The sequence below is a fragment of the Coptis chinensis genome, chromosome 8 (genome assembly GCF_015680905.1).
Source record: "Coptis chinensis isolate HL-2020 chromosome 8, ASM1568090v1, whole genome shotgun sequence".
In the NCBI taxonomy this organism is placed as follows: domain Eukaryota; kingdom Viridiplantae; phylum Streptophyta; class Magnoliopsida; order Ranunculales; family Ranunculaceae; genus Coptis; species Coptis chinensis.
In genome coordinates this window covers 27,488,700-27,514,464 of record NC_141463.1, presented here as the reverse complement: position 1 = coordinate 27,514,464, position 25,765 = coordinate 27,488,700, and the positions used below count along the sequence as shown (strand labels likewise).

At 37.8% G+C, this 25,765-nt stretch overlaps 2 protein-coding genes and 1 pseudogene across 2 annotated transcripts; 2 read left to right on the top strand and 1 right to left on the bottom strand.

Moving 5' to 3' along the window:
* The first annotated feature begins 8,237 nt into the window (after nt 1–8,237).
* On the top strand, nt 8,238–12,047 carry LOC147480872 (galactokinase-like). Its single transcript, XM_086580027.1, has 4 exons — nt 8,238–8,323; nt 8,635–8,712; nt 8,895–9,036; nt 9,197–12,047. The coding sequence occupies exons 2-4, from the start codon at nt 8,669–8,671 to the stop codon at nt 9,305–9,307; spliced, it is 297 nt and encodes a 98-aa protein (XP_086436153.1). The 5' UTR covers nt 8,238–8,323; nt 8,635–8,668; the 3' UTR covers nt 9,308–12,047.
* A 10,052-nt stretch (nt 12,048–22,099) lies between these two features.
* Nucleotides 22,100–23,498, bottom strand: LOC147480871 (aspartic proteinase nepenthesin-1-like). The gene is made up of 2 exons (XM_086578767.1): nt 23,220–23,498; nt 22,100–23,107 (listed from the first exon to the last, which is right to left on the bottom strand). Exons 1-2 carry the CDS (start codon nt 23,496–23,498, stop codon nt 22,100–22,102), a joined length of 1,287 nt encoding a protein of 428 aa, XP_086434893.1.
* An 811-nt stretch (nt 23,499–24,309) lies between these two features.
* LOC147480870 (serine/threonine-protein phosphatase PP1 pseudogene) lies at nt 24,310–25,012 on the top strand (annotated as a pseudogene).
* The last annotated feature ends 753 nt before the right edge of the window (nt 25,013–25,765 follow it).

Sequence of the window (25,765 nt, the reverse complement as noted above, 5' to 3'; positions counted from 1 at the left end):
AAGTTTGTCGAGAGAACTGAAAACAAGGCTACATCGCCACACGATCAACGCCCACACCAATGGTCCCTGTTGTAGCATTCAGAAGGTTATATCATCAAAAACATGATCTATGCAAATCATCCATACAGAGCAGATGTGTAAAGAGTGGCAGTATACCTACCTCTGCAAAGGAGAAGCAAACCATGAAAAACTTTTCATTTCTTGGAAACAAGAGAAGCATGACCAAGAAAATTGTATTGGCATAGTAGCACAAATCCTACAAAAATACAATTGCAATCATGAGACAATATAAGATCCCTAGATAAATAAAATAGTATTTTTCTATACAATAAGCATTTATCTGTTGTCTACTTTTGCCTACGTTTGGCCTACTATTTGCATATAGTCATAGTAGGATTCAAACAATTTGAAATGGCTTCCTTATCTAGCTTATCAAAATCATTACAAGTACAACACAATTACTTTATAAAACTCAGACAAAAGCAGGATGATGAATGACGATGCGGTCAGTCTTAATTTGAACTTCTTTTCGTATCAGGAATTATAGATTTTCTTTTCTGGATGAACTCCCTACCAGTTTATGGAACTTTCAGAATATACCAAGGTCAATAAGTACACTATTACCAAATTACTTGAGACATAAAACTGCTCACCAGAAGATAGTAATGCCATTTCATGAATGGATAGTATATCCATCAGAGAGGAACGAACGTGACGAAAAACAAATAGTATACATGTGGTCCTGAAACCAGGAAAGTTACAAGTAAATAGTTTGTTAACAAACACATTTCTCCTTTCAAATAAACTTCTTACTCACTTGCACCCAACAAGAAGCAAAATGTGCTGAAGCCAAGAACTCCACATAGATGGGTCACCTACATAATTAACAAACCATCAAACGAAATTAGTCCATCTGAAGCTTGCCCATCAACCCAAACAATTCCAAAATCGAAACTTTAACAATAAAAAATCTATAAAGAAACAAACACACACCTTGGTAATAAATCTTTCATGTTCCTCAGCTTGTTTTGCAATTTTAACAGCTTGTTTTGACAATATCTCTTTCGTTTTCTCCTTTGTTTCGGCAACTTTCTACATATTAAACATACACAATATTAAACAACAAAAGAACCAATCGTTACAAAGGAAGTCAAATCATGTTATCCAAGCAGATGAATCGGTGTTTTTCTTAATTGAGAAATAAAATAGGTCAAATCGTGTTATCCAGATGAATCGGTATTCTTCTTGGTCGAAATTTTGATTAATATGGAAAAAGGGTAAAACGGGTAATAAAATAAAATAGGAAATAGAAATCGGACTGGAATTTCGCTGTTATTGGAAAGCAGAGAGTTTTTGTGATATGGGCCGATAAATAAGGAGGTTATGTAATATGGGCCGATAGGAAGAGGTTTACACTCATCGATTCAAACCAAGGGGCTGAGCCCCATTTTTTGGATTTAAAAGACAGTGCAATTAGTCTGTCAGTTGATATTTAGCAATAAAATGTTTTTGAACTTGACAATAGTAAGTTTTAGTTGCTTACTGTTAGTTAAGACAGCTTCGATTCTACCTTCTACCAACTGTTAGTTAAGCTAACAACGTGGGAGTGAGAATCCCTGCCATCTTTGTGAAGTAATACCCTTTCCCTAGCAGAGAGAATCCCACATTTGTGCACAATTTCACATCTTCTTAGGTGTGAGTTCGGGTACAAAGTGTTGTTCTCCTCGCTAGTACGATCGGGATCTTTAAATGATCGGTTAGTTTAGTTGTAGTAGATATGATAGAGTCCTTGGTGAATCAAGCCGCTCCAGGCTAATAAGCAATGCTCCACCCTCTGGAGCTCATTTGTTTGGTTTCTGAGCCATGAATGCTCGGATAGCTCTCTAGAATGGATTGAGGCGGATACTAATCTTTGAAGTAGTAGGCGTCCCGACGATATTCCGGATGAGGGGAGCAGAAATTTGGAAAGACCATTTGGTGGGGTTCTTTGTAGAAAAGAGACTACCATATCCTTTGGTAAAGCGGATGCTAGAAAAATCATGGAAAACAAAAGCCGATTATGAGATTTCTACTGATAAAGATGTGTTCTACTTTAAGTTTAGAGAAGAAGAGGATCGCTAAAAAGCTCTTGAGATGGGACCCACTTGTTCATTGCGAGGGGAGAGTTTTCATGGTGAAACCATGGATCAAGAACTTGAAACGCCAAAGGAAGAATATGAATACATTACCGATTTGGGTGAAACTCGGGATATTCCAAAACAAATGTGGACAAAGAGAGGTATCGACCTTATAGCAAGGGATAGGCAAACCACATTGTTGGGATCTTTTGCAACTCAAAAGAAACAAAGATTGGACTATGCAAAGGTCCGTATTGAGGTGCCAATTCATCGCTAAATACCCGATGTTCTAAGATTTAATATGAGGAATGGTAACATAGCGAGAAGTTGGAGTAGAATATCTATGGATTCCTTCTACCGTTCACTATGCAAAAGAAAGGGGCACAAAGACATAAATTGTCACTCCATTTACTACACAAACTACTACTGCAGTGGGAGGATGTAAATGGTCCTAGGAATGAAGTGAGACAACAAAGACAGCCAAGACAGAGTAATACAACTTGGGTAAGGAGAACCACAAATATTGTGGAAACGGAAGCTCAAGGTGAGGAACGCCAATTGGAAGGAGGTTTACGGATGGAAATGAAAAACAAGATTACCATGCTTGAGAACACAAATCAAAACCCTATAGAGAGTGTAGTGAATGTGAATCGGGAAGGGATAAGCTGAACTGAAAATAGATGTGAAGTCTTAATTTCAAACCAGTTCAAGCATTGTCATCTTGATGTAGAAGAAATGGAAGACGGGATAGGGAGAATACCAATGCAGGAGAAACTACAAATGTCGCCGATTATACTCAAGAAACTCTAGTGGAAAAGGGCTCAAAAACAACCCTGCAAATGTTCAAGTTACTCAAGTTACAAGCGTGAACGCTACAATGCAAGGAATTCATAATGCATTAGTAACTTTTGTGGAGCCTTCCGCGCCAGCCATTACTATAAATAGTGAGATTGATGCATCCCAAGCAACAATCTTCGCCTTATGCTACTTGACGGAGTGGACTTGTCCGATGTGGCCACCCCGCGATATAGAAAACCTTCCACATATAGAATTTTCTGAAGGTGTAGACACTCAAGACTTTAGTGTTGATCTTGACCCAAGATAACTTCAGAGAAACAGGACTTCCTTGCAATGCAACATGACTTGTTAACTAACTCGGTGTTAAAGGAGCCAGCCTATACAAGACACATCTAAGGAAGTGTTTGAGGACCATCTAGATGAGGAGATACTTGTCATTACTCCTATTGCAAAATCAGCTCCTACCTCAGAATCAAACAAGGAGTAAAAAGATGAAATCGGTCTTTGAACTTATACCCGATCAAGAAAGGCCACACGATTCCACAAAAATAAACAACAAGTACCAACTCACAAAGTGAAAGGGGTGGTGGCGAGAAGAGGAGGTAGAGCAAGAGGCTCAAGTAAGAAATAACTTCCATTGGTTCTTTAAATGTGTAGTTTAGGAGTATGGAATGTAAGAGGGATAAACGGTTCGATAAGGCTAAGGAAGTGAATAAAGTAAGATTAGAGAATAAATTATGTATGTTTGGACTACTAGAAACCAAAGTGAGGCAAAGGCAGATATGACTCGATCGGAAGTTTATTTGCCCGCTTTGGGCTCACTTAAATAACCACCGCTTCGACCCGTGCGGAAGAGTATGGTTCTCATTGGGATCTTGGGATGGTATCCGTTGTTCATCCGCAAACAACACCCAAATGATTCATCGCAAAGTCACTTGTCTTCCCACTAACAACGGTTTCTTTTTATCTATTGTCTATGCTAGCAACTCAAGGAGAGAAAGAAATGTTTTGTGGAGTGATCTCAAGTCATGTAGTTACACTATTAATGAACCTTGGTGCATCGGCGGTGATTTTAATAGTGTGCTTTCCTCATCCGAAAGATATGGAAGTTTAGTTCACCCAAGAGAAGTTGACGATTTCTTAGAATGTGTAAACACTCTTGAGGTGCATGATCTACGCATTACCAATGTGAAGCTTTTTACGGACTAACAATTCAGAGGGAAGAGAAAGAAGGAGCTCCAAAATCGGCCGGATGCCTAGTAAACCAAGAGTGGTACAACTCCTTCCCGGTGCCCGGGGCAAAGTTTCTACCCAAAGGAGTTTCGATCACTCACCGATGGTACTAAATTGGTACTTAAAACCCCTAATTTTGTTTACCCTTTTAGGTTCCGCGAATGCTTGGGTGCTTCACAAGTCTTTTATGCAAACTGTTTCGGGCCTGGAACATGCAAGTGATAAAAGTAATCCAGTCTATATCTTAGCTCAAAAGCAGAAAACTCTCAAGGGATCCTAAAGAGTTGGTCAAGAGAAAACTTTTCGATGTGGGAAGAAAGGCTGAAGAAGTTTTAATTAAGATGTTAGGTTGTCCAGAAAAACTACAAACTGACCAGGCGAATAATTCTCTTATTCAATGCAAGAAGAAAGGGCAGTAAGAGAGGTTTATATAGAGCTCATGAAGATGGAGTATGAGGAATTAAGACAGAGAGCAGGTTGTACGTGGATGGTTCAAGGTGACAGATCACTGCTTTGTTTCATAACATTCTCAAGGAAAGGAAACAAAGGAATAAAGTCTGGACAATTTCTGATGGTGAAGGTCTATTGATCTCAGAACATGATAAAGTAGTGGATTTAATAGTCGAACACTATAAATCTCTACTAGGTGATACTTTCAGCCGATATTCGAAGTTATTCAAGATATCACAAATGTGCCAACAAGAATCGAAGCTCAAGCCGCACAATTAGAAGTACAGATTGAAAAGAAGAGATTAGAGAAGCACTCTTCTCGATGGACAACTATAAGGCCCCGGGGCGGATGGATATAATGCCTTCTTCTATAAGAAGTGTTGGTCCATTGTCAGCAGATCTTATGAATGCAATAAAAGTTTGTCTCGAGCTCTCACACCATGCCGAGTGGGTTTAACTCTACTTTTATATCACCGGGTTCCTAAAGTACCAAACCCCGGAAAGGTGAATGATTATAGGCCTATTACTTTGTTGCAATGTTACCTATAAATGTGTGGCAAAGGTCCCGGTCAACAGATTGAAGCCTATATTACGACCTTATTGGTTTCAACCAACAAGCATTTGTACCTTCAAGATCTATACAAGACAATCTCCTCCTCTCTCATGAGTTGCTAAGAAACTATAAGAGAAGATATACATCACCAAGATGTGCTTTGAAGGTGGATATTAGTAAAGCCTATGACTCGTTCATTGGGATGCTTTACATGTCATGCTTCAAAAGATGAGAATACCCCAACAAGTCATTTTATGGCTCTGGTTATGCTACTCCACCCCTTTCTATTCTATCATCATCAATGGGAAGCCGAGAGCTACTTTAAAGGAAAGAGGGCCTCCTCGGACAAGGAGACCCCTTGTCACCTTACTTGTTTGTTATAGTCATGGAAGGATTGAGCAAACTTTTATTGGAGGGATTAACTAATTCTTCTATAAAAGCTCACCCAAAATGTAAAAAGCTCAAGGTCGTGAACCTATGTTTTGCAGATGACCTGTTAGTTTTCTTTAAAGGTGATATGGAATCTGCATTAGCTGTAAAGGGTATCCTCATGAAATTTTCAGAAGGAACTGGCCTTATGGTAAACTTGCAGAAGACTTCCTTGATCACTGGAGGTTTAACAATCGAAGAAGGAACACTCATGTCATCAAACTTGGGAGTGCAGTTAGCTCAAGAGCATATAACTTATCTTGGTCTCCCTCTCATTTCCTCAAGATTGGGGATTAAGGACTGCCAGCCTCTTATAGAGAGAATAACTACAAGAATCAAAAGTTGGAAAACAAGAGCTTTATCTCATGCGGGAAGGTTGCAATTGATTCACTCAGTTCTCTCCTCTTTCCATGTGTATTGGGCAAGAACTTTTGTCTTGCCAGAGACAGTTATATCTCAAGTTTCAAAAATGTGTGCGAAGTTTCTTTGGAGTGGCCCAGATATGGAAAGAAAAATGCATCACGCAAGTAAAGAATGTTTGGCACTAACAAAGAAAGAAGGTGGGTTGGGAATCATGAATCTAGGACTATGGAATAAGGCAGCCTATTGTGGGCTCATATTCAAGATAGTTACTAAAGAGGAAAGTTTATGGGTCAAATGGACTTGGAGTCACCACATTAAGGGTAAGAACTTCTGGTCAATGCCATGCCCAAAGGAGGGATCGTGGGTGTGGAGGAACTTACTTGAGTTGAGAAAGGTGGCTTCAAAGTTCATTAAGTATAGTATTTCAACAGGTAATGAAACTTCTCTCTCGGTATGACCTATGGTGCTCCACAACGCCTCTCATTGAAGACCTAAATGCCGGGAATGAAATCCATCGCCTTTGGAGTCCAAGGTAAGTGAGTTGATCGGCTTCGGGTACATGGAATGCTCTTGTGCATAATTTGCAAAATTCTGAACCGAGAAACGAGAATCTTAAACATTGAGATCAACACATTCCTCGATTTCGGATAGAATTATCCGGGCCGATCCTAGAGGTACATCTGAGTTCTATATATCGCCTACAATGCTTTGAGAGTCCCAGGGAGAGGGTAAGATGGTATAACTGGTTTGGGGAAAATGGTTATGCCTAAGCACTCGTTCGTTCTTGCATGGCAATTGTTTCTTCGGGTAATTTACCCACTCAAGACGGACTTGTCAAGAAAAAGGTGTTGAATAACTCTTCATGTTGTTTGTGCAACAACTTCGAGGGAGAATTCAAAGCATCCGTTCTTTGAATGTGTATATAGTAAAACCATTTGGGAGGAAGTAAAATTGCTACTAGGATGTCAACTGGCCGCTTTGAGCTCAAATGAAGAATGGTGGTACCTTATAGGTAATCAGAGTAATCTAATTCTTTACTGGCGAGAGATCACCAAAATCTACATCCGTGCTAACGATCTACTATGTGTGGATGGAGAGAAACCGAGAGAAGATTCCAAAACAAAAGGCAACCCATTTCGTGGTAAAACAGAGGCTCCTTCAAGATATGAAAGTGTATGTACAAAGTCAATTGGATGAAGTCAAGAATATCTATAGTGATAGAATGTTCTTAGGCGGACTTGGTATAATGGTGAGATACGAAACTATGTTCGAAGTTCGCAAATGGTTAAAGCGTAACAAGATATGTTCAAATTGAATAACCGATGGTGCGGATTGTCGATGATCGGTGTGGAGCAGGAGGAACAATAAGAGATTGTGAGGGAAATATTACAATGTGCTTCTACCGGGTTCGGGGGAGGGATGAAGTCCGTCTTATTTCAAGAACTAAAGGCAATATTGCAAGGTCTCTATGGTTGTCGAGTATTAACATTCGGGAAGGTGGAGGTAGCATCGGACTCTCTTAGGTCTATCAAGATTCTCTTGGGTAAGGAGAAAATACCATGGTAATGCTTGGTCAATCTAGTCAAAGAGATTAAAGGCGCGTTAACTTAACTCGTCATTAGGTTCATACATGTCTATAGAGAATGTAATAGGGCGTGAGACTTTCTCATGACTCTTTCAAACTAGCCATGCAGCCCGACCTGTGGCCGGGCCTGTTATTCTTAAACCCATCATGTCTGGGCCTATATTTAAGGGAAGCACTTGGAAGTTTAACATATCCATATCCAATAAGTAATACATATCATGATCCATTAACTAATCCGTATCCATATCTATTAACTAATACATATCCATATCTATTAACTAATACATATCCATATCCATATCCAATAACTAATACATATCAATTAACTCCTATGCGTACATTTGAAATAATGAAATAATGCGTAGCTTTGTTTTTTGTTTTAGCATAACACATGAAAGGACAATTTTAATTTATATTAAATTAGAGAGCAGGCCACATTCAGGGTTAGTTTGGTAAGAAGGCAAGTAATTATTTTTCAAATAGGGACTATTTTAAAAACTTTGCTAATGTGGCTCACTATGAGCATCTTGGGAGAAACGGATATTAATATAGGTAGGATGTAAATGAGGTTCTCTTTTTTGTTCCTCCTCTAGACAACAGACTGACATGTATTGTGGAGGAGGATAAAAGAGGTCAAGTTTATATAAGAGTTTAATGCAGGTAGGGGTCTGCCTAACCCCAAAAACTTATTCAAAAAAAAAAAAAACTTCTTATATTTCGCCAGCGTGCGTCTCATGTATACTCAGAAGCAAAACGTGTTCATGCTTTCAAGAACACAGTGCAATCAAAGCTAAGGTGCGTCTCATTGGCAAAAAACATCCCATATCTCCTTATGTATTTCCCCACCCTAATACAAATTTCCATGATGTAATCTGGTGACTTAATTTACTCGCAAGATAGACATTGACTACCACAGGATTGTTTTTGGGTGAATATTGCACCAAACTTATTAAAAGGCTTATAACCAATCACCGACTAATGTCTTGTCAATGTCCTGACTGATAACACTGTGATTCTGATTTCTGAACCTTTTCTATTTAAAGTGTCTTTCCACTTTAGAAGTACTCTAATTGAAAAGTTTAATTTTTTACTTTTATGTGTTTCAGTGATGAGGAAATTCTGAAGAAGCTTGGTGACCTTATGAATGAAAGCCACTACAGCTGCAGTGTATTCTATGAATGCAGGTATTTTATTCTCTACATGCATGCTTTATAAACGAATGCCTGTATCTTTCTTCATTTTTTTTGTTTTTTTGAAGGATAGATTAGGATTACCTAAAACAGGAAAATAGACAAAGGTGTACATAGCTCAGACATTCTTCAAATTTTTAAATACTTGTGGCCTCTACTATGTGATTTTTCTTTAGCTGCCCTGAGTTGGAAGAACTAGTAACAATTTGTCGAAACAATGGTGCCCTTGGCGCAAGACTCACAGGAGCTGGATGGGGTGGTTGTGCAGTTGCCTTGGTCAAAGAGAGTATTGTCCCACAATTCATCCTAAATCTGAAGGTTGGTTCCCTGTATTGTAGAACATTCATTAAAATTCTAGTTGAGATTCGTCCTAAGTAAATTTTTAATCTTTTTACTTACAAAACTCACAATTATATAAAGTTTACTTTAAGAAAAACCATGATGTGGTTTATTGATGTAAGGTCCATTTCTAACGCAGGAATCATTTTACCAAACAAGGATAGAGAAAGGGGTAATTGATAAAAATGAGCTCGGGCTGTACGTGTTTGCTTCCAAACCATCAAATGGGGCTGCAATATTCAAATTTTAGCAATATACATAGCTGACTTGTTTCAATTAGAAATAATGCATGTTACTTGAAATAATATTTCCGATTAGAGTGGATAAAAATTCCCTAGAAAGAGACTATGGGTATTATGCAAGTGTGGTTGTTGATATTGATTTATCAAAACCAATCCCTGACAAGATATTGGTTGAAGTGGGGGATAAGTATGAATTCTGGCAAGAAATACGACTAGGGAAACTACCTAAATTTTGTAACCATTGCAAAATTGTGGGTCACCTAGTAACAGAGTGTAGGCAATTACAGAAGGACCTGACTTCAGCTCCAATGGATAAAGAACCTGCAAAAGAAAAGGAAGTGGTGATGGAGGTAGAACCAGTTGAGTTATCGAAACGCCAAAAAAAGAGGTGGAGGGTAAAAAATAAGCAAATACAAAGTGCCACTATGGAAGCAGGTACTTTGAATGAGGAATGTCTACCAGTGGAAGCTACCAGAATTTTAGAGGTTACTTCTGCTAACCAGAATGTTGAAGCGAGCAATGGAGAAATGATAACTGGGAATGCTGAAGATATAGTTGAAACGACAGTCGGGGAACTGATTGAGCAGGTTGCGGACCATGTCATGGGTCAAGTTGAGGAACATCGAGTAACAGAAAATATTGTGGTTGACCTAGAAGCTGCTACTGTGGTCGCTTTGGATGGTGACAAAGCTAGTAATTGTGAGGCGAGTCCAGAGATGGAAACTGCTGATGAATTAGACTAATGGGACTGTTGAGACTGATGATGAAGTAGACTCTACTGGGGAACTTGATATAGATGAAGATGTCTATCTTGATGTTGATGATACAACTAACATGGTGGTTGAGAAGGATCAGACAATGGAATCTGGAAATACCGAAATTCATTCTATACTATCTACCAGCAAGGCGATGGTGGAGACTCGACCGCTCTTGTAGGGAGAAGGTTGTGTAATTGCCCTGGGTGGAAGGCTGGAAATTGTTCTACATGGAGAAGCTAAGGAAGCCAGCCCAGTGGTACAAGTGACACAACCCCCTAAACAGGACAAATTGATAGAAGAAGCTAAAAGAATTGATGTTCTTTTTGCTCAGGCAGAGAATGAGGCTGCATCGAGTACTGGTCAAGTGAAGCAGCGAGGTCGGCCTCCCAAAGATAAAATTGTGGCAAACCAAATAGCAGCTCAAGTTGAGGGCACTTACCCCAAGACTAGGGCTCATAAAGTAGAATGAGAGTACTGTACTGGAACATTAGGGGTGTAAGGAAGGATAGCACATTAGCACTTTAGAAAGAATAAGAGACTTTGTTAAATCTTGTAGTTTTGATCTAATCTGTCTTGCGGAATCTTTGGTATGGCCAAAGAGTGATACAGTTTTGAAAATGGGCCTTGTGAATTATGATTCTTCAATTATTCATAATTCTATCAATGGTAGCAAGGGGAATATATGGATTATACACAAAAGAGAGCTAATTGTGGATTTGATACATATGTCAAGGCAGCAAATTACAGTACGGGTTGGTGATGTTTTTGTATCTGCAGTACATGCTCATTGCCCAATGAATCTGAGATGAGTGTTATGGGCTGAGCTACAGGCTATGAATTTTAGTGACCTATGGCTAGTGATTGGTGATTTTAATTGTGTCTTAAGCTACAGTTAAAAGAAGGGAGGCAGACTTCCTAACCGATTGGCTATGGAGGAATTCCACAATACCATTAATGCATGCTCTTTGATTGAAGCTGAGCACCTAGGGATGGAGCTAACTTGGTGCAATAACCAGATAGGCGTGAGTCGAATTGCATCCAAAATAGACCGAACATTCTACAATAATGCTTGGAATATTATATTTAATGACTGGAAGTATAAAGTGTGGAGTAGATGTGGATCAGATCACTCCCCTTTAGTTGGTGAACTGAAAATAGTACCAAGAGCAACAAATACCCCCTTTAAAGGTTCAATATTTGCTAGCTCTCACATCCAACCTTCATGGATGTAGTGAGACACAATTGGAACCAAAACATTATAGGTGGGCCTATGGTTGTACTCATGAAGAAATTGCATAGACTCAAACAAGAACTCAAGGCATGGAATAGACTAGTCTTTGGTAACATTGACTCCAATGTTAAGAAAGCACAAGAAGAACTCATGGAAGCACAAAGAGTATCTGACCAAGACCCCACAAATGATGATCTGGTGAACAATGTGATTGAAAAGGAACTCTTACTGGACCAAGCCCTTACTGACAAATGTGTGATGCTAAAACAAAAGAGTACTGAGAGGTGGATAGATGGAGGGTAGAGAAGCACAAGCTATTTCCATACAATGCACAGGGTCAAACAGGCTCATTCTGTCTTAACTGAGATTCATACCGAGACTGGAACTATACTCAATAACCAGGAGACCATAAAGCAGCATGTAGTGCAGTTCTATGAAGAAAAGTTTAAGTTCCACCCAGGGCAATATGACAAACAACTTTTCAATGCAGTTCCTTTGTTGGTCTCTGAACAGGATAATGCCCTTCCCGAGTTGTATGCCCACTTATGTAGAAATCCAAAGAAGTTTGTGTTTGCTATGGATCCAACAAGCTTCGCCAGTCCCGATGAAGAATGGTGCATTCTTTCATCTTTTGTTGCCCATTGTAAGTGTGGATGTATGTTTTGCTATTCAGCCTTTTTTTATTAACCTGAATGTTCCTACTGGTTTTAACTCTAACTTTGTAACTCTTATACCAAAAGAAAAAAAAGGTTGTAAAAATGAAGCAATTTAGACCCATTTGCATGGGAAACTTTTCTTTGAAAATTGTCTCAAAAGTTATGCAGGTTAGGTTGAATAAGCTAGATTGCTGGGAAACTAGTATCTAAAGAACAAGTGGGGTTCATTCCTGGGCGGTGTATACATTCAAATATTGGGCTCGCTTCAGAAATGATGAATGAGCTAAACTACAAAAGAAGGGGTAACATTGCAATCAAAGTGGATATCTCTCAAGCCTATGACACCATTAGCTGGGATTTCCTAGTGCAAGCTCTGAGGAAAACTAGAATCTCTAAAGTCTATATCAAGTGGGTCAAAGCTATTATTTCCTCTGCAAAGATCTCTATTCTCATTAATGGTGGACCTTGTGGATTCTTCTCACCTCAAAGAGGGCTTAGGCAAGGTGACCCCCTGTCTCCACTCTTATTTGTCATAGCTGAAGAAGTTCTTAGCAGAAACCTAGCACTCTTGAACTATACGAAGCTCACACAGCCTATGGTGGTGTATAAAGGAAATCCTGGACCAACTCACCTATTATTTGCAGACGACATCATCATTTTCTCCAATGGTCATATCAGGGGACTCAGAAGAATATCTAATATGCTTACCAGATACCAACTAGCGGCAGGTCAGTTCATCAACAAATTCAAAAGCAAAATTTTCATGGGTAATGTTGGCATGAATAGGCGCAATACCATTGTGGCTGAAATGGGAATCCAACAAGGATTCTTAACAGAGAACTACCTTGGTGTTCCTCTATTCAAAGGAAAGGTGTCTAGAGCCAGAATTTGTTCTTTATTGGACAAGATTAGAGCACGAATGACTACTTGGCGAGGCAAATTACTGTCTTTCCAGGCCAAATGTGTGTTGGTCAAAGATGTTCTTTCTTCGATCCCCATTCACAACATGGCAGTATACTGGTGGCCGCCAAGTTTGATCAAGGAGGCAGAGAGATCCATAAGGAATTTCCTATGGTCAGGAGACCCATCTCAGAGGAAAATGATAACAATTGGATGGGACAAAGTGTGCAAGCCAGTTGAAGAGGGTGGGCTCGGCATAAGGAGATTAGGAGAAATTAATGTATTTATGCTCATGAAGTTGGCGTGGCAATTCAAGAGTGGCGATGATGATTTTTCAACATTCATGAGAGGCAAGTTTCTGACAAGAGATGGTGAGAAAGTGAAATACAAGATTTCATCCTTATGGCCTGGGCTTAAAAGGGTCATGAAGGATGTACATAGCAGGAGCCAGTGGATTGTGTGCACTGGGGAGAGGGTGGACCTTTGGAGAGATAATTGGGCGGGAAATAAGTCTATTCAAGAAGGCCTGAAGCTCAACAAACAAACATTGAAGAAATATAGCGCCAAGTTAAGTAGCATAATGTGTGAGGGAACCCTGCACGTCCCTCAACTAGTCCTCAACTTGATGCAATCAGCTGGACTCAGACCTGAGAATGCATAAATTAATGTGGAGAAAGACATGCTCATGTGGACACCAGACACGAAAGGAATTTTCAGCACTAAGTCTGCCTTCCAAGAGATCAGAAAGAAACTGCCAAGTGTCGATTGGCACTCCCAGATATGGAATAAATACATCCACCCTAAGACATGCATCAGCAATTGCTTGGAAGTCGATGAGAGGTTGTGCTGCTACAGATGTTGCAATCCATCAGAAAGGGGTTCGACTCGCATCCAAATGCTTGACTTGGGGAGAATCTAGCTATAGAAGAATTGGAGCATATTCTATGGTATTGCCCCTTTGCAATGAGGGTTTGGGACTGGGTTGCGGATAGCTTTAATCTTACACGAGGATATACAAGCTTCAGTGAAGCAATGCAGAAGATTGAACATTTCAGCCCTTATGTGAAGAGTTTAGCGATGGCAGCAACTGTTAGAGGCATGGTGTTTTATGGAATCATCAAAACTTAATGCACTTCGATGGTAAGCAAATGAACTATGCGTTGTGCATCTGGAAAATCAGATATGAAGTCAGGATCTCTGCTAGATTATCGAAAGGTAATACCTATGGCTCCATACAAGACATTGACATTCTCAGACGACGATGGGGGTTACAACTTCGACTTTGTAGAACACCTACAATCAGACAATGCATATGGCTTCCTCCAATTGGTGATCAAATTAAGGTCAACACAGATGAGGCTTCTAGAGAGAACTCAGGTCCAGCTGGGTTGGGTGGATCCTTTAGAAATGTTCATGGTGATTTTGTCTTACTCTTGAGCAAAGGTATCGGAATTGCAGACAACTATACAGCTGAGTGCATGGCTATATTGGAGAGAGTGGAGCTTGCCCTTTCAAAAGGATGGAACAATCTCTGGGTGGAATCAGATTCGGCAGCAGCTGTCACAGCTTTTAACTCAGGGGGCATCCCTTGGCAACTCCTATGCAGATGGAAAATTTACACGACGAAAGTGCAAAGCTTGAAAGTGTCGCACAACTGGAGAGAGTCTAACCTAGCCGCAAACCAAGCGGCAAAATTTGGATCTTTCTTAGCTGAGAATGAGGCTTTTGTATCAAATGGCAAACCCCCATGGTTATATGAATGGGAGGTTCTATATGGTTGCTATTTTAGAATATCTTGAGCCTACATCGTATAGCATGTAGGTTATACCACTCCTGTACAGTTCTTTTATTTCGTTTCTTTCCTTAATTCAATTTACACTTACCGAGAAAAAAAAAAACTTTGAGATAGCTCTATGTTGTTACAAACTGCCCAAAGAGGCAAGGATCTATCCATTTAATTGATGTATTTTAATTAGACTTATTTCATTTTTGTGTAAGAATCCTATAAAATTGTGGTGGCATGGTGATGCTATTAAGAATGTAATGATATCAACCTAAAATATTTCTATTAATTATTGTCATATATCCAGGGGATGAAGCTGCATGGTTGTAAGATGTCGGTCTCTATTCCAGGCGGATATTATTTTTTTGCTACTCTTTGGCATAGATTGGCTTTGTGGCATCACTTAGCCAAGATTTAGCTGAAATACAGACGAATTTGTGAATGATTGATTTCTCTTTTTGCTAGAAAAGAAGGTAGTTTTTTTTTTTTCAAGTTTCGACAGCATAAACCTTCATTCAAGAATTGTACTATACGTTTTCATTGATGGGCTGGATATGCATGATAAAGTTGAAACGATATTGGTTATCAGAAAAAAGTAGAAAGTAGAAACGATATTGAATATTGTACAATTTCAACTTCTAATTAAGTGCTTATTTAATTGTTTTTTACCCCAATTGTTGGTTTAAAAATTAACGAGACCCAAATTAACGAGCCTTAAATATAGGCCCAGACATGATGGTTTAAAAATAGCAGGCCCGGCCACAGGTTGGGCTGCATAGCTAGTATATATATTAACATTACAACATTCCTTTTGTGACACCAACAAGGATAAAACCGTTTAATTATTTGACCTACCGAGTTATTACGGTAAAATTGGCTAGTTAGTTGGTTAAAGTTGCGGGTGTAAGAGTAAGTCAGCTTTATCTTCAAAACTAGTTTAAACTAACAATAAATTAGGGTGATCTTGGACACAACCATAAAAATATTCCCGTACCCCATAACTAACTTAAGTTTTTGTCATACCCCAATAACCGCCTCAATCCAATAATATCTCCCAAATTAATTTGGGGTATTTCCAATAGGGGCAAAATAATTAAAATAATAATAATAGCAACATGTCTTTTAGGTATTCGTTCTTTTGAAAAAAGAAATCAATAGCATTTTTTTTTGAAAGAAGAAGAAGATGAACACGTTTTTTTTCAATTACAAGTGAAAAACGCAGAGTATATAGGATTTAATATGGGGTCCCACAAAGTATATTAAATAACAGAGAATGGGCTTGAAGCCCAGTGTTCCAATTTAATTACGTAAAAAAGACACAACTTTTTCTAATTATATCAAAAGCCCATCCGGTCCATTTGTTGGCAATATTACACAATTGTCCCTTAAACAAAAATCAAAACTAGACAATTATGCAACATTCATGTTGCAATCAACAACATATGCAAATTTTGAAACCCTAGTTCTCCAAATTAAACCCAAATTTCGAAACCCTAACCCTAGTTCCCCAAATTAAACCCAAATTTTAAAACCCTAGTTCTCCAAATTAAACCCAAATTTCAAAACCCTAGTTCCCCAAATTAAACCCAAATTTCGAAATGAATAACCCTAATGAAGAAAAAAGAAAAGATTCAAACGATAATGTGCAAGCAAACACAAGATCTACTACAAAAAAAAAAGAACAAGAGGGCAAAAAGGTTAGATACCAAATTTCATTGATAGTTTCACAATTTTGATATATTAGGATTTTCATTTTATGAAAAATTGGTTAAAGTGTGTTGAATGTATTCCCTACAACATGAGTGTTGCATCGAATATACTTGGATTTTCATTTGCACTGTCATTGACCACTGCAATATGGATGTTGCACTGTCAAATCCCAATGCAACATGGATATTGCATTGTTGAATCCCACTTTAACATGAGTATTTTGGGTCGAATGCAACATGAGTGTTGTTTGAGGTTTAAATTGGTGATGTTTGTTTGAATTTTGAGGCATGTTTTCCACTAAAACATCTATGTTGCAGTAAAAAAAGCACACTGCAACATTCATGTTGCAGTCTGCAGTCGTAATTGGTTGAAACAAGCTACTAATTCATTAGTTTTCTTTCAGGTTACGCAACAAGGGAAGGCCGCTAAATCTAAACTGAACCTTCCGAAACAAACTAAAGATGCAACTACCGCCTCAACGAGCAAAAACCCAAAAATGAAAGGCAAAGAAAAGATATTGTTGGGTGCCGAAACCTTAATACAACATGAATGTTGCACTGTTAACTCGTAGTTATTTTGGTCTTGTTGTTAGCTAGCTAGCATCGTAGTTATTCGGGTGGCCGAAGTGTCCTCTGTCTACACATTTTATGAAAAATTCTCGGGAGATTCAGACTGCTGTTCGTCTTGTTCTTCTTGGTGAATTGGCTAAGCATGTCGTTTCTAAAGGCACCAAGGCGGTTACCAAATTTACTAGTTCTTGAAGATATTTGTTTAGGGTTTGTTTCAATGTTTCAATGTTTCTGTCTTTAGTATTTAGTATTAGAATGTTTCAATGTTAGTGGTGTCGATGTAATATATAGATGATTTGGAACCTATGAATCAGAGTTAGATCTTTTGTGAATGAAATTAGGGTTTCTGGTGTTCTCTATTTTGGTTGATTTCTTCGTTCGTTTTACCTAGTTCAAATCTGAGATAGTTATAAATGATGATGGTTGTGGATCTTGAATTGGAATGATGTCAGTTAAGAAAATGTTAGAATAATTGTAAAGTTTTGTTACTTTTTTATGCCTAAATTTTCTGGAATTCAGTTTGGGCCAATGTTTAGGGTTCATTCAGTTCTTAGAGATGAAAGGTTGTGGTACTAAGGCTTCTGTTTCGTCATTTCTTGAGAATTTGGTACTTCATAAATCCCATTTCGTGCTTAGGTTCATTCTTGTGAATTGTGATTGTTGTTATGAATATGTAGTAAAGTTCAGACCCTATATAGGATGACCTATAATCCCTGCAATTTGTATCAGTAGACGTTGAATACCTCATTAGCCAATTGCTTCATAAATTCCAAGTTTCTAATAAATGGGTTTAGCTTTGTCTACATTATGAGTACATGATTCCAAAGACAAAAACACCAAGTTTAAAAGGAAACATCAAACTATGTAGTTGTAGTACATAGCATGACACCTGTAAAATGGAGAAGTCTCATTTAAAAGAGATAGGTTCAGTAAGTCTCACGCATTACGACTGCATGCAATATGAATGTTTCACTCTCAATTACAACTGCAATATGAATGTTGCACTCTTAATTACGATTACAACAGACTGCAACATAAATGTTGCACTCTCAATTACAACTGCAACATGAATGTTTCACTCTCAATTACGACTGCAACATGAATGTTGCACTATCAATTACAACTGCAACATGAATGTTGCACTCTCAATTACGACTGCAACAGACTGCAACATAAATGTTGCACGTACTGTCAATTACGTCTGCAACATGAATGTTGCACTCTCAATTACGACTGCAACATGAATGTTGCACTATCAATTACGCCTGCAACATGAATAATTTTACAGACTATAAATTTCATTATAACAAATGAAAAATAAAACAAACCGACTAGCGAATAATCTCAAATGAGTATCAACATTCCATAAAAGTATACAATGAATATCAATTTCTCATTAATAAATGTCAAAAGACCAAACTTAAAAATCCCAATTAAGACAACTAAAAACATATGGTTTGCCGAGAACATCAAAACTAATCATAGACTAACGAATCACACCGGTGCTTTCAATTCTTTTCTTCTTGGGTCTACCAGGACCAATCTTTGGACTACACGGATAAACCGCAGGAGAATAAGGCATGCGTCTTAGCATAGAACCATTCGGAACTGGCTTGATAGAATGTGAGTAGCATTGCCTGAACGCGATCACCGTATATCCTTCATCAATGTAGCCATAAAAGGAATCACCCTTACTACAAATACAGACGATAGCATGTATGCAAAGGAAATTATCGATACGCCAATAGTTACAAGTACATGTTCTATTCATCAAATCAATTGAATGAATAACATCTTGAGTGAAAGAAATATCAAAGCATGTATGCAAAGGTGTTAGAATTGGATCCAGATGGACTCGAACCATCACTCTCTCATTTAATGAGTGCTCTTCCATTTTTAGCTTATGGATCCTTTGTAAAACTACGGTTTGTCGAAAAAAAAAAAGAACAACAACAACTCACAGTCCAATGCTCAGAAGAATCACAAATACAAACAATGTCTCGGTGTAATACCCCTTTGAAACTTGATGCAGCCTCGAAGGAGGCAGCATGGTGTTATTCATGTCATTGCACAAAGTGGCATTAGACAAGGTAAAGATATCCTCATAACATCATATGATTTCTCGAATCAGAAGCGGCTTACTGTTTGTAGGAGAACCATTGTGTCTTCTATTAATCCAAGAGCAACAAGCTTCACCCAATACCAAATACATGCATTGCATAGGGATAGTGAGATACCATTTATTCCAATAATCCTCCAAATCAATCCACATAAATCACAATTACTAAAGAAATTGAGATGAATAATTTTCCCACATTGACCTTATTTATCATATTGTTTACAAAGCCCAACCATAACTTTTTCTTCACATCAGAAACAAAAAAACATTTGAGTGGAGACTGTCAATCAGATGAATTGGTTGACGAAGAATTTTCAGAAAGAATCTTCACTCTTTCTCTCGAAATCTCTTGTTAACTACTATTGTCTAAATAAGTAAATTCTTCATCATACACCATTTTAAAGCTAATAACGTATTCATGGAGCATATTAGCCACTTCCTTAAATCGAAAGAAGTGTTCTAGAATTGAGTTCCAATGTTATTTCATATATAGGCGAAAGTGCAAGTGTGCATCAATAAGATTAGGTACTGTAACCATCTCTAATTGATCTTGTGTTGCAATAAGAGCTCTTGCATCTTTGACATTTCTATCTAGATCTGTTTCACATCAAAACAAACAAGAAAATTTTCATTTCTTTAAGTATTTGAAGCTTAACAAAGCCAAATGTACACTATACCTTAACAAAACCAAGCTTAAAACTCAAAAATGAAGAACACCAATTCTCATTTACACATTAAATCAAAAGCCCAACATCATAAAAATCTAACCTTTTTCTTGCTAAGCCACTAGTGATTCCTTTCTCCATTACCCAAACATGGATAACAAATTTATGTTATCCAAATATTTTCAATTGACGAAATCACATATCACGATCTCAAACTCAATAAAAGAGCGATTTTTCGAAAACAAGCTACAATAAGAACTAAATAGAGAAGAAAAGGGTAAATTTGGTATTAGAAGAAATTAAAGGAGGTGATCTAATTGGATCAATGACCTTATTCCATAATTTTAACGTGCGGAAACTTTTAATTCACAACTAAAAAAAAGGGGTGGGAAAAGTCAATGGGTTTTAAGCTAATAAAGACTGGAATCAGGGTTTTTACCCTAGTTTTATGATTAAATAAATAACTTGTTTTGTCTTAGGTACATCTAATAAAAAATAAAGGCAATTTAGAAATCTAAATGTGTCTAAAATAATTTTATTTATTTATTTTAAAATGGGGGTATGAGAGTGTTTTTATAGGTGTGTCCAAGATTACCCATAAATTAAGTTATCAAGTAAAAAGATTGAATATGTCTCAAACACTTGTCTTCATTATGTTTCTCTTGCAACTCGAACCTTAAAACTTTTTTTTTTTTAATAAATTTTGGGGTTAGGACGACCTTAACCTACATTAAATTCTAACATAATATAAACTAACTTTACCTATTTTGTCCTCCTTTAAAATAGAGAACAAAGCATTATTACTTTCCCTATACACATGGATAAAGCTAACATAGGTGCAATTTAAAGAGGTAATTGTACACAAGAGCTTTTAGCTCAATTGGTTGTGTTTCCTTGTAAATGGTAAAAACTCTATTTCTAGCTACCATACACAAAGAAAACATATTAAGATAGAAGTGGCTGCACTCGATCTATATATAGAGCTTGTCTTTTTTCCCTAAGTTAGCAATATACTAGTATAATAAGATTGTTACATTGTGGTTGGGATTATATGGTTCCAACATACCTTAGTAGAATCTAAAGTAAACCGAATCCGGTGATTCCCTACGTTTTAACCAGTTGGGTCTCCCTTCGTTCAAAACTTGATCTAAAGTCCCTAAACTACATGCATGCTTGGTTGGTCTGCCGTGAAATTGGCTTCCCTCCAAACATTTGTGAGCTTGCAAAAAAGTAATTGCTTAATTCTTACATTTAATTTCTCCCATCGCGGTCTAATCTCCTAAGGAAGTTGATCTGATCCAAAGGCAGTTATTGTTGCAACTGAGTCAGATTCAATCCATAGACTACTCCATCCTTTGTTGATTCCCATCTCTAATTCTATTATGATAGAACTATAATCAACCCAAACATAGTTCATGGAGATCCAATTTGGGAGATGGAATGAGAGATGGAGGAGGTGGAGTAGATCTAGCCTAGCATCCTCAAGATGGAGAGAGCCCCCATATTTGATAAGTCTCTTCTTTTTATAGTCTTCTGCATAACTCTTCCTCTTCCTGCGTCTTCCTCTCAAGACTTGGCTATGAAACTGTCATCTGTCATTAATATAATAGAGCTAGTATGAACGACCTGCGAAGTAACGACTTGAGTAGGTATATTTCTTATAAGCTAGCATAAGTCGCTGATGGTGTAGAACACTAGTTGAGATTCATGTTCTGGAGGAGATCGCTTGATAATGGAATGTGATGGAATCGTGTCATATATTCATTAGATATGAATATAAGGTACTTACAATCCCTCTTCTCATGAAAGATATTGCAAGTTTGAATTCTATATAGTGTTGGTTGAAATTTCTTTCTTGTGTAATTATGTGATTGGCTTTTGGGCCAGGTGAGCCTTCGGGCTAAAGACAGGATGCTACTACGATAGGTGGATCAAGCAGCAAAAACAAAGTTTCATGGACAAGATGGAAGTGGTGGAGTCTAAAAACAATCCATTCATCACGACACACAAAGAATTCCCATTTCATTGTCTTATTAGCCAATTACAAAATAAAGATGCAATAAAATGTATTTTAACCTTTGAAAAATTCCCTATCATCCCACCTGTTTATTTGTTTCATTGGAATATAGGAATTTATATATGCACATATATGCTTCTCTTCCACGGCCACCACCATTCAAATTTGATAAGAGTTTATTATTGTCGCAACCACTATATGACTGGACAAGCTAGGACACTACCGGCCTATTTTCTCAAATTCTAATTTGATAGCAAAATCTTCTAGAAATAGATGAATTGGAAAACAAAGAGTGTCGTTATAAATTATTGACAAAATTATAAAGACGTTTTTTTTATAATTGCCGGGAACTATATTTGAGAGGATCCAGGGTTTTTCAACCACTGATCAGATCATGAAGCTAGCTTACAATCCTCCCTAGCGAAGGCCAAGAAATTGTACTCAGTATTATATATAAACCTTCGGTTGGTTTGCATATGGTTTCCAATGAGAATAGAAAAAAAATCATGATCGTGGGGACCAACTGCTAAGCAGAAACCGTCTACAAGGGTCAGAAATAACTGGTTGGGATCAATTTCAAAATCCGTCAGATGAAAATGGAACGTCATGGACGGATATGAAATTTCTTCTTGATTCGGATTTATATAACATAAATCAAACAATCCCTGGCCCAGAGGTAGTTGCGCCACATTAAAATCCCTGAAGTATGTTTGCATTGCAGCTCGAACAATGTCATATTCTTTTCGCTGAATCACTGTCCACGGGGATCCAGTATCGAGAAAGCACCCACCTTTGCCATCTGGCGTACGTGCAAAAGCACTTGCCTCAATTGGGAGTCGAACTCCTTCAAAGGAAATTCCCTCCAGAGTCACATAGTAATGTGATCCATGTGGATCTAGTGGAGTGGTATGTATTGTTTGGCCACCTTGGAAACGTACGTCATTGCCCATACGCAAGAACGTACTAATTTTTTGAATTCCACCTTCATTATACCATGGCCGTAGACAGTATGAGAAATCAGAAAGCTGTAATTGGTTTGGAAATGAGGTTGGTCCCCTTCCTAATCCAAGAATCCCAGCTATCTCATTCTGCATTGGATCCGCGAGCTCAAAATCAAAATTGCTTTGTTTGAAGCCACAACCAAATCTCAACTGATCAAAAGCTTCAACACCCCCATCATTTGAATTGAATGTGAACTTTTCGAAACTAAGACCACCCTCTGTTATGGCACCATTCCCATACTCCAAAGTATAAGTGCATTTACCTTCTTCGCAAATACCAAATTCACATTGACCCTCACTATCACAAAGAGACTCACTAAAAGTTGTTGATTTCCTATAAGGAAACAACGGTGGCTTTTGATAAAAACAGGGATTGCATCCTTCGCAGAGTCCATGTGACTGAACTACCAGTGTCAACAAGAAAATAGTATGACTCAAAATATGGGTAAGGCTCAACCTTAGTTGTACCAATGCCCACCAATGCTAAGTAAAAGACGCCTTGTAGTGTTACCGGTGCATGTATAACGCCATTAGGATCTATAGTCTGGTTTGGTGTCGCTGCTGTCCTTGTCATTGCTGCTACCAAAGCCATCTGTTCCAAGCGCACCTTCGACTGCTGGTTAAGTCTAACAATTCTTTGTTCCATGGTGAGATTACCAGGATAGAGCGGCGACTCTATTGAATCCCTGTGGATTAGCTTAATAGTGAGCCCATCACGTCCTGCAAAGACCCAGTCTAGTAGTAGTAACAAGAGAAAGCATGAAAGAAGATACTGAGACAAACTCCTCATACTTCTTTGTTATAGTTCTGAATTGCATTTGTCAGGCATTGAGCAACTATATATATATATATATATATATATATATATATATATATATATATATATATATATATATATATATATAGCTCTTAAGCGGATGTTAAACGGACTTTATCTAAATATTAAAATTTCACACGAAATATACTCACGAAGATTTTAAAAATCGGGTCCTAAAAAGTGAAAACCCCATACATCTCTTCTATTTTCTCTCTCCCCAATATCTTCTTTCCGTGAGATCTCTCCCTCCTAACGCACCACTCTTTCTTTTTCAATTCTCTCTTTCCCATGTTTTCCTCAAATAGGATCACAAAATTCATGAGATTGAACTTCTGTTTTTCTCCTTCTCATCTTATAGCAAGTCCTAAACAAAAAAAGACACAACACAAGTTTTGAGAATCTACGATTACAAAACATAAGTTTTTTTTTACAATATTGAATGTTTCATCTTCGAAAAAACCAACTGTTAGTGCTTGCATTTAGTGGTTATATATATATGTTCCTAATCTAAATCTTTACTGTTAGAGACGTGTTCCTAGTTGCCGTAATTAAGCGTCTTTTTTCAACTGATAACAATCGAATAGACTTTGCTACTCATGAACCTTATGTAAGAAAAAGGGGGAGAAAAGTAATCACTAGAAGTAAAATAGAATTTTAATTTAAACGGTACCTACTTCCATCTTGTCTACTAGTTAACACATAATCTGCTAGAATTTGTCTAACGTTGCATTCCGCTTATTCGAACTTGGGTTTGATATATATTTTTTTTCCAGGTTACATTGAGATGGTGGAGATCATTTGCTTCTCCTAGCGTACAAGATCAAGTATCCAGAGAATTTTTTTCTTCTGAACCATGAATGTGCTTCCATTAACCGTATATATGGGTTTTATGATGAGTGCAAGAGGAGGTTTAATGTACGGCTTTGGAAGGTATTTACTAACTGCTTCAACTGCCTACCTGTGGCGGCTCTTATTGATGAAAAGATTCTTTGCATGCATGGGGGTTTGTCTCCGGATCTAAGGAGTTTGGATCGATTAGGAATATTGCTCGTCCAAAGAGATATGCCGGATCGAGGGGTTTGCTCTGTGATTTGCTTTGGGTGATCCCCGACAAAGACTTCGAAGGTTGGGGAGAAAATGATAGAGGTGTATCATATACGTTTGGACCTGACAAGGTTGCAGAGTTTCATTCGAAACATGACCTTGATCTCATTTGTCGGGCTCACCAGGTAATAGAAGATGGATACCAATTCTTTGCCAATCGGCAGCTAGTGACTATATCCTCTGCGCCAAATTATTGCGGCAAGTTTGACAATGCTGGTGCAATGATGAGTGTAGATGATTCGTTAATATGTTCCTTTTAGATCCTGAAGCCCTTTGATAAGAAAGGAAAAATAGGATTTGGCAACATCTCAAAACCAGGGACGCCACCTCATAGGGGGTGGAAAGGGATGATTCATGAGCCTCAATACATACCACTGGGTTAGTGTGCACCTGTGCTGGTTGATATCTCATTTTGCGAACAGGTTGTTGCTTGAATATTTGAGGTACTTGGCATAATTCTTCAATCGAGAATTGTCTTTTTACTTTTTTTTCTTTTACTACCGAGAGGAGCAGATATACACAAAAAGCAAGTTTTCTTCCAAAATCGCCAAGATTGTTATGACAGTTATTTAAGTGCCATTTTGTACTACTCTCTTCGTGTGTAAATTAGTTTCAAAACAATGAGGCACTCATGCTAATTGTAATGATTTCAATAATTTAAGTTGATTGTTTTCGACTTCCTAATCGGTTACTTTTTTATTTTTGAGTGTAACCTATGAGTGTAATGTTGTGCCTCATGTTTACTGTGAAAAAAAAAGGGAATTATGGGACTGCAGACTGCTCATACGTTACTACTGTTATTTTTTTTTTTTTTTTTTTTGTAATCCAATGTATTTACTATAAACATTTCAACCACTTTATACTTGAACAGTTGTATGACCATGTTATGGAGAGTTTAAGTTTAAGTTTACTGTGAACGACATACCACAAGAGTTTCTCTATAAACATTGTGGGGTGCTGATCCTATTCCTAATTTGTGCCATCTATGGTTAGCTTTTCTTGTCCTGATGCTCTGAGTAAGTCGAGAGAGTGCCCAACAAGATGCTGAGATATACGCTTCGAAAAACCTTGACGAGCAGTGTATGGATTCAATCAAGGAAGTTGACAATCCCATCCCAATCTCGGTTATTGTGTTA

What these genes read in the sequence shown, in the direction of transcription:
- LOC147480872 (XM_086580027.1), top strand. Translation starts at nt 8,669, where the DNA reads ATGAATGAAAGCCACTACAGCTGCAGTGTATTCTATGAATGCAG. An exon ending in AGTGTATTCTATGAATGCAG is followed by an intron (nt 8,713 to 8,894) that starts GTATTTTATTCT and finishes ATTTTTCTTTAG; the next exon opens with CTGCCCTGAGTTGGAAGAAC. An exon ending in AATTCATCCTAAATCTGAAG is followed by an intron (nt 9,037 to 9,196) that starts GTTGGTTCCCTG and finishes TTTCTAACGCAG; the next exon opens with GAATCATTTTACCAAACAAG.
- LOC147480871 (XM_086578767.1), bottom strand. Translation starts at nt 23,498, where the DNA reads ATGAGGAGTTTGTCTCAGTATCTTCTTTCATGCTTTCTCTTGTTACTA. An exon ending in ATGGCGTTATACATGCACCG is followed by an intron (nt 23,108 to 23,219) that starts GTAACACTACAA and finishes CTGGTAGTTCAG; the next exon opens with TCACATGGACTCTGCGAAGG.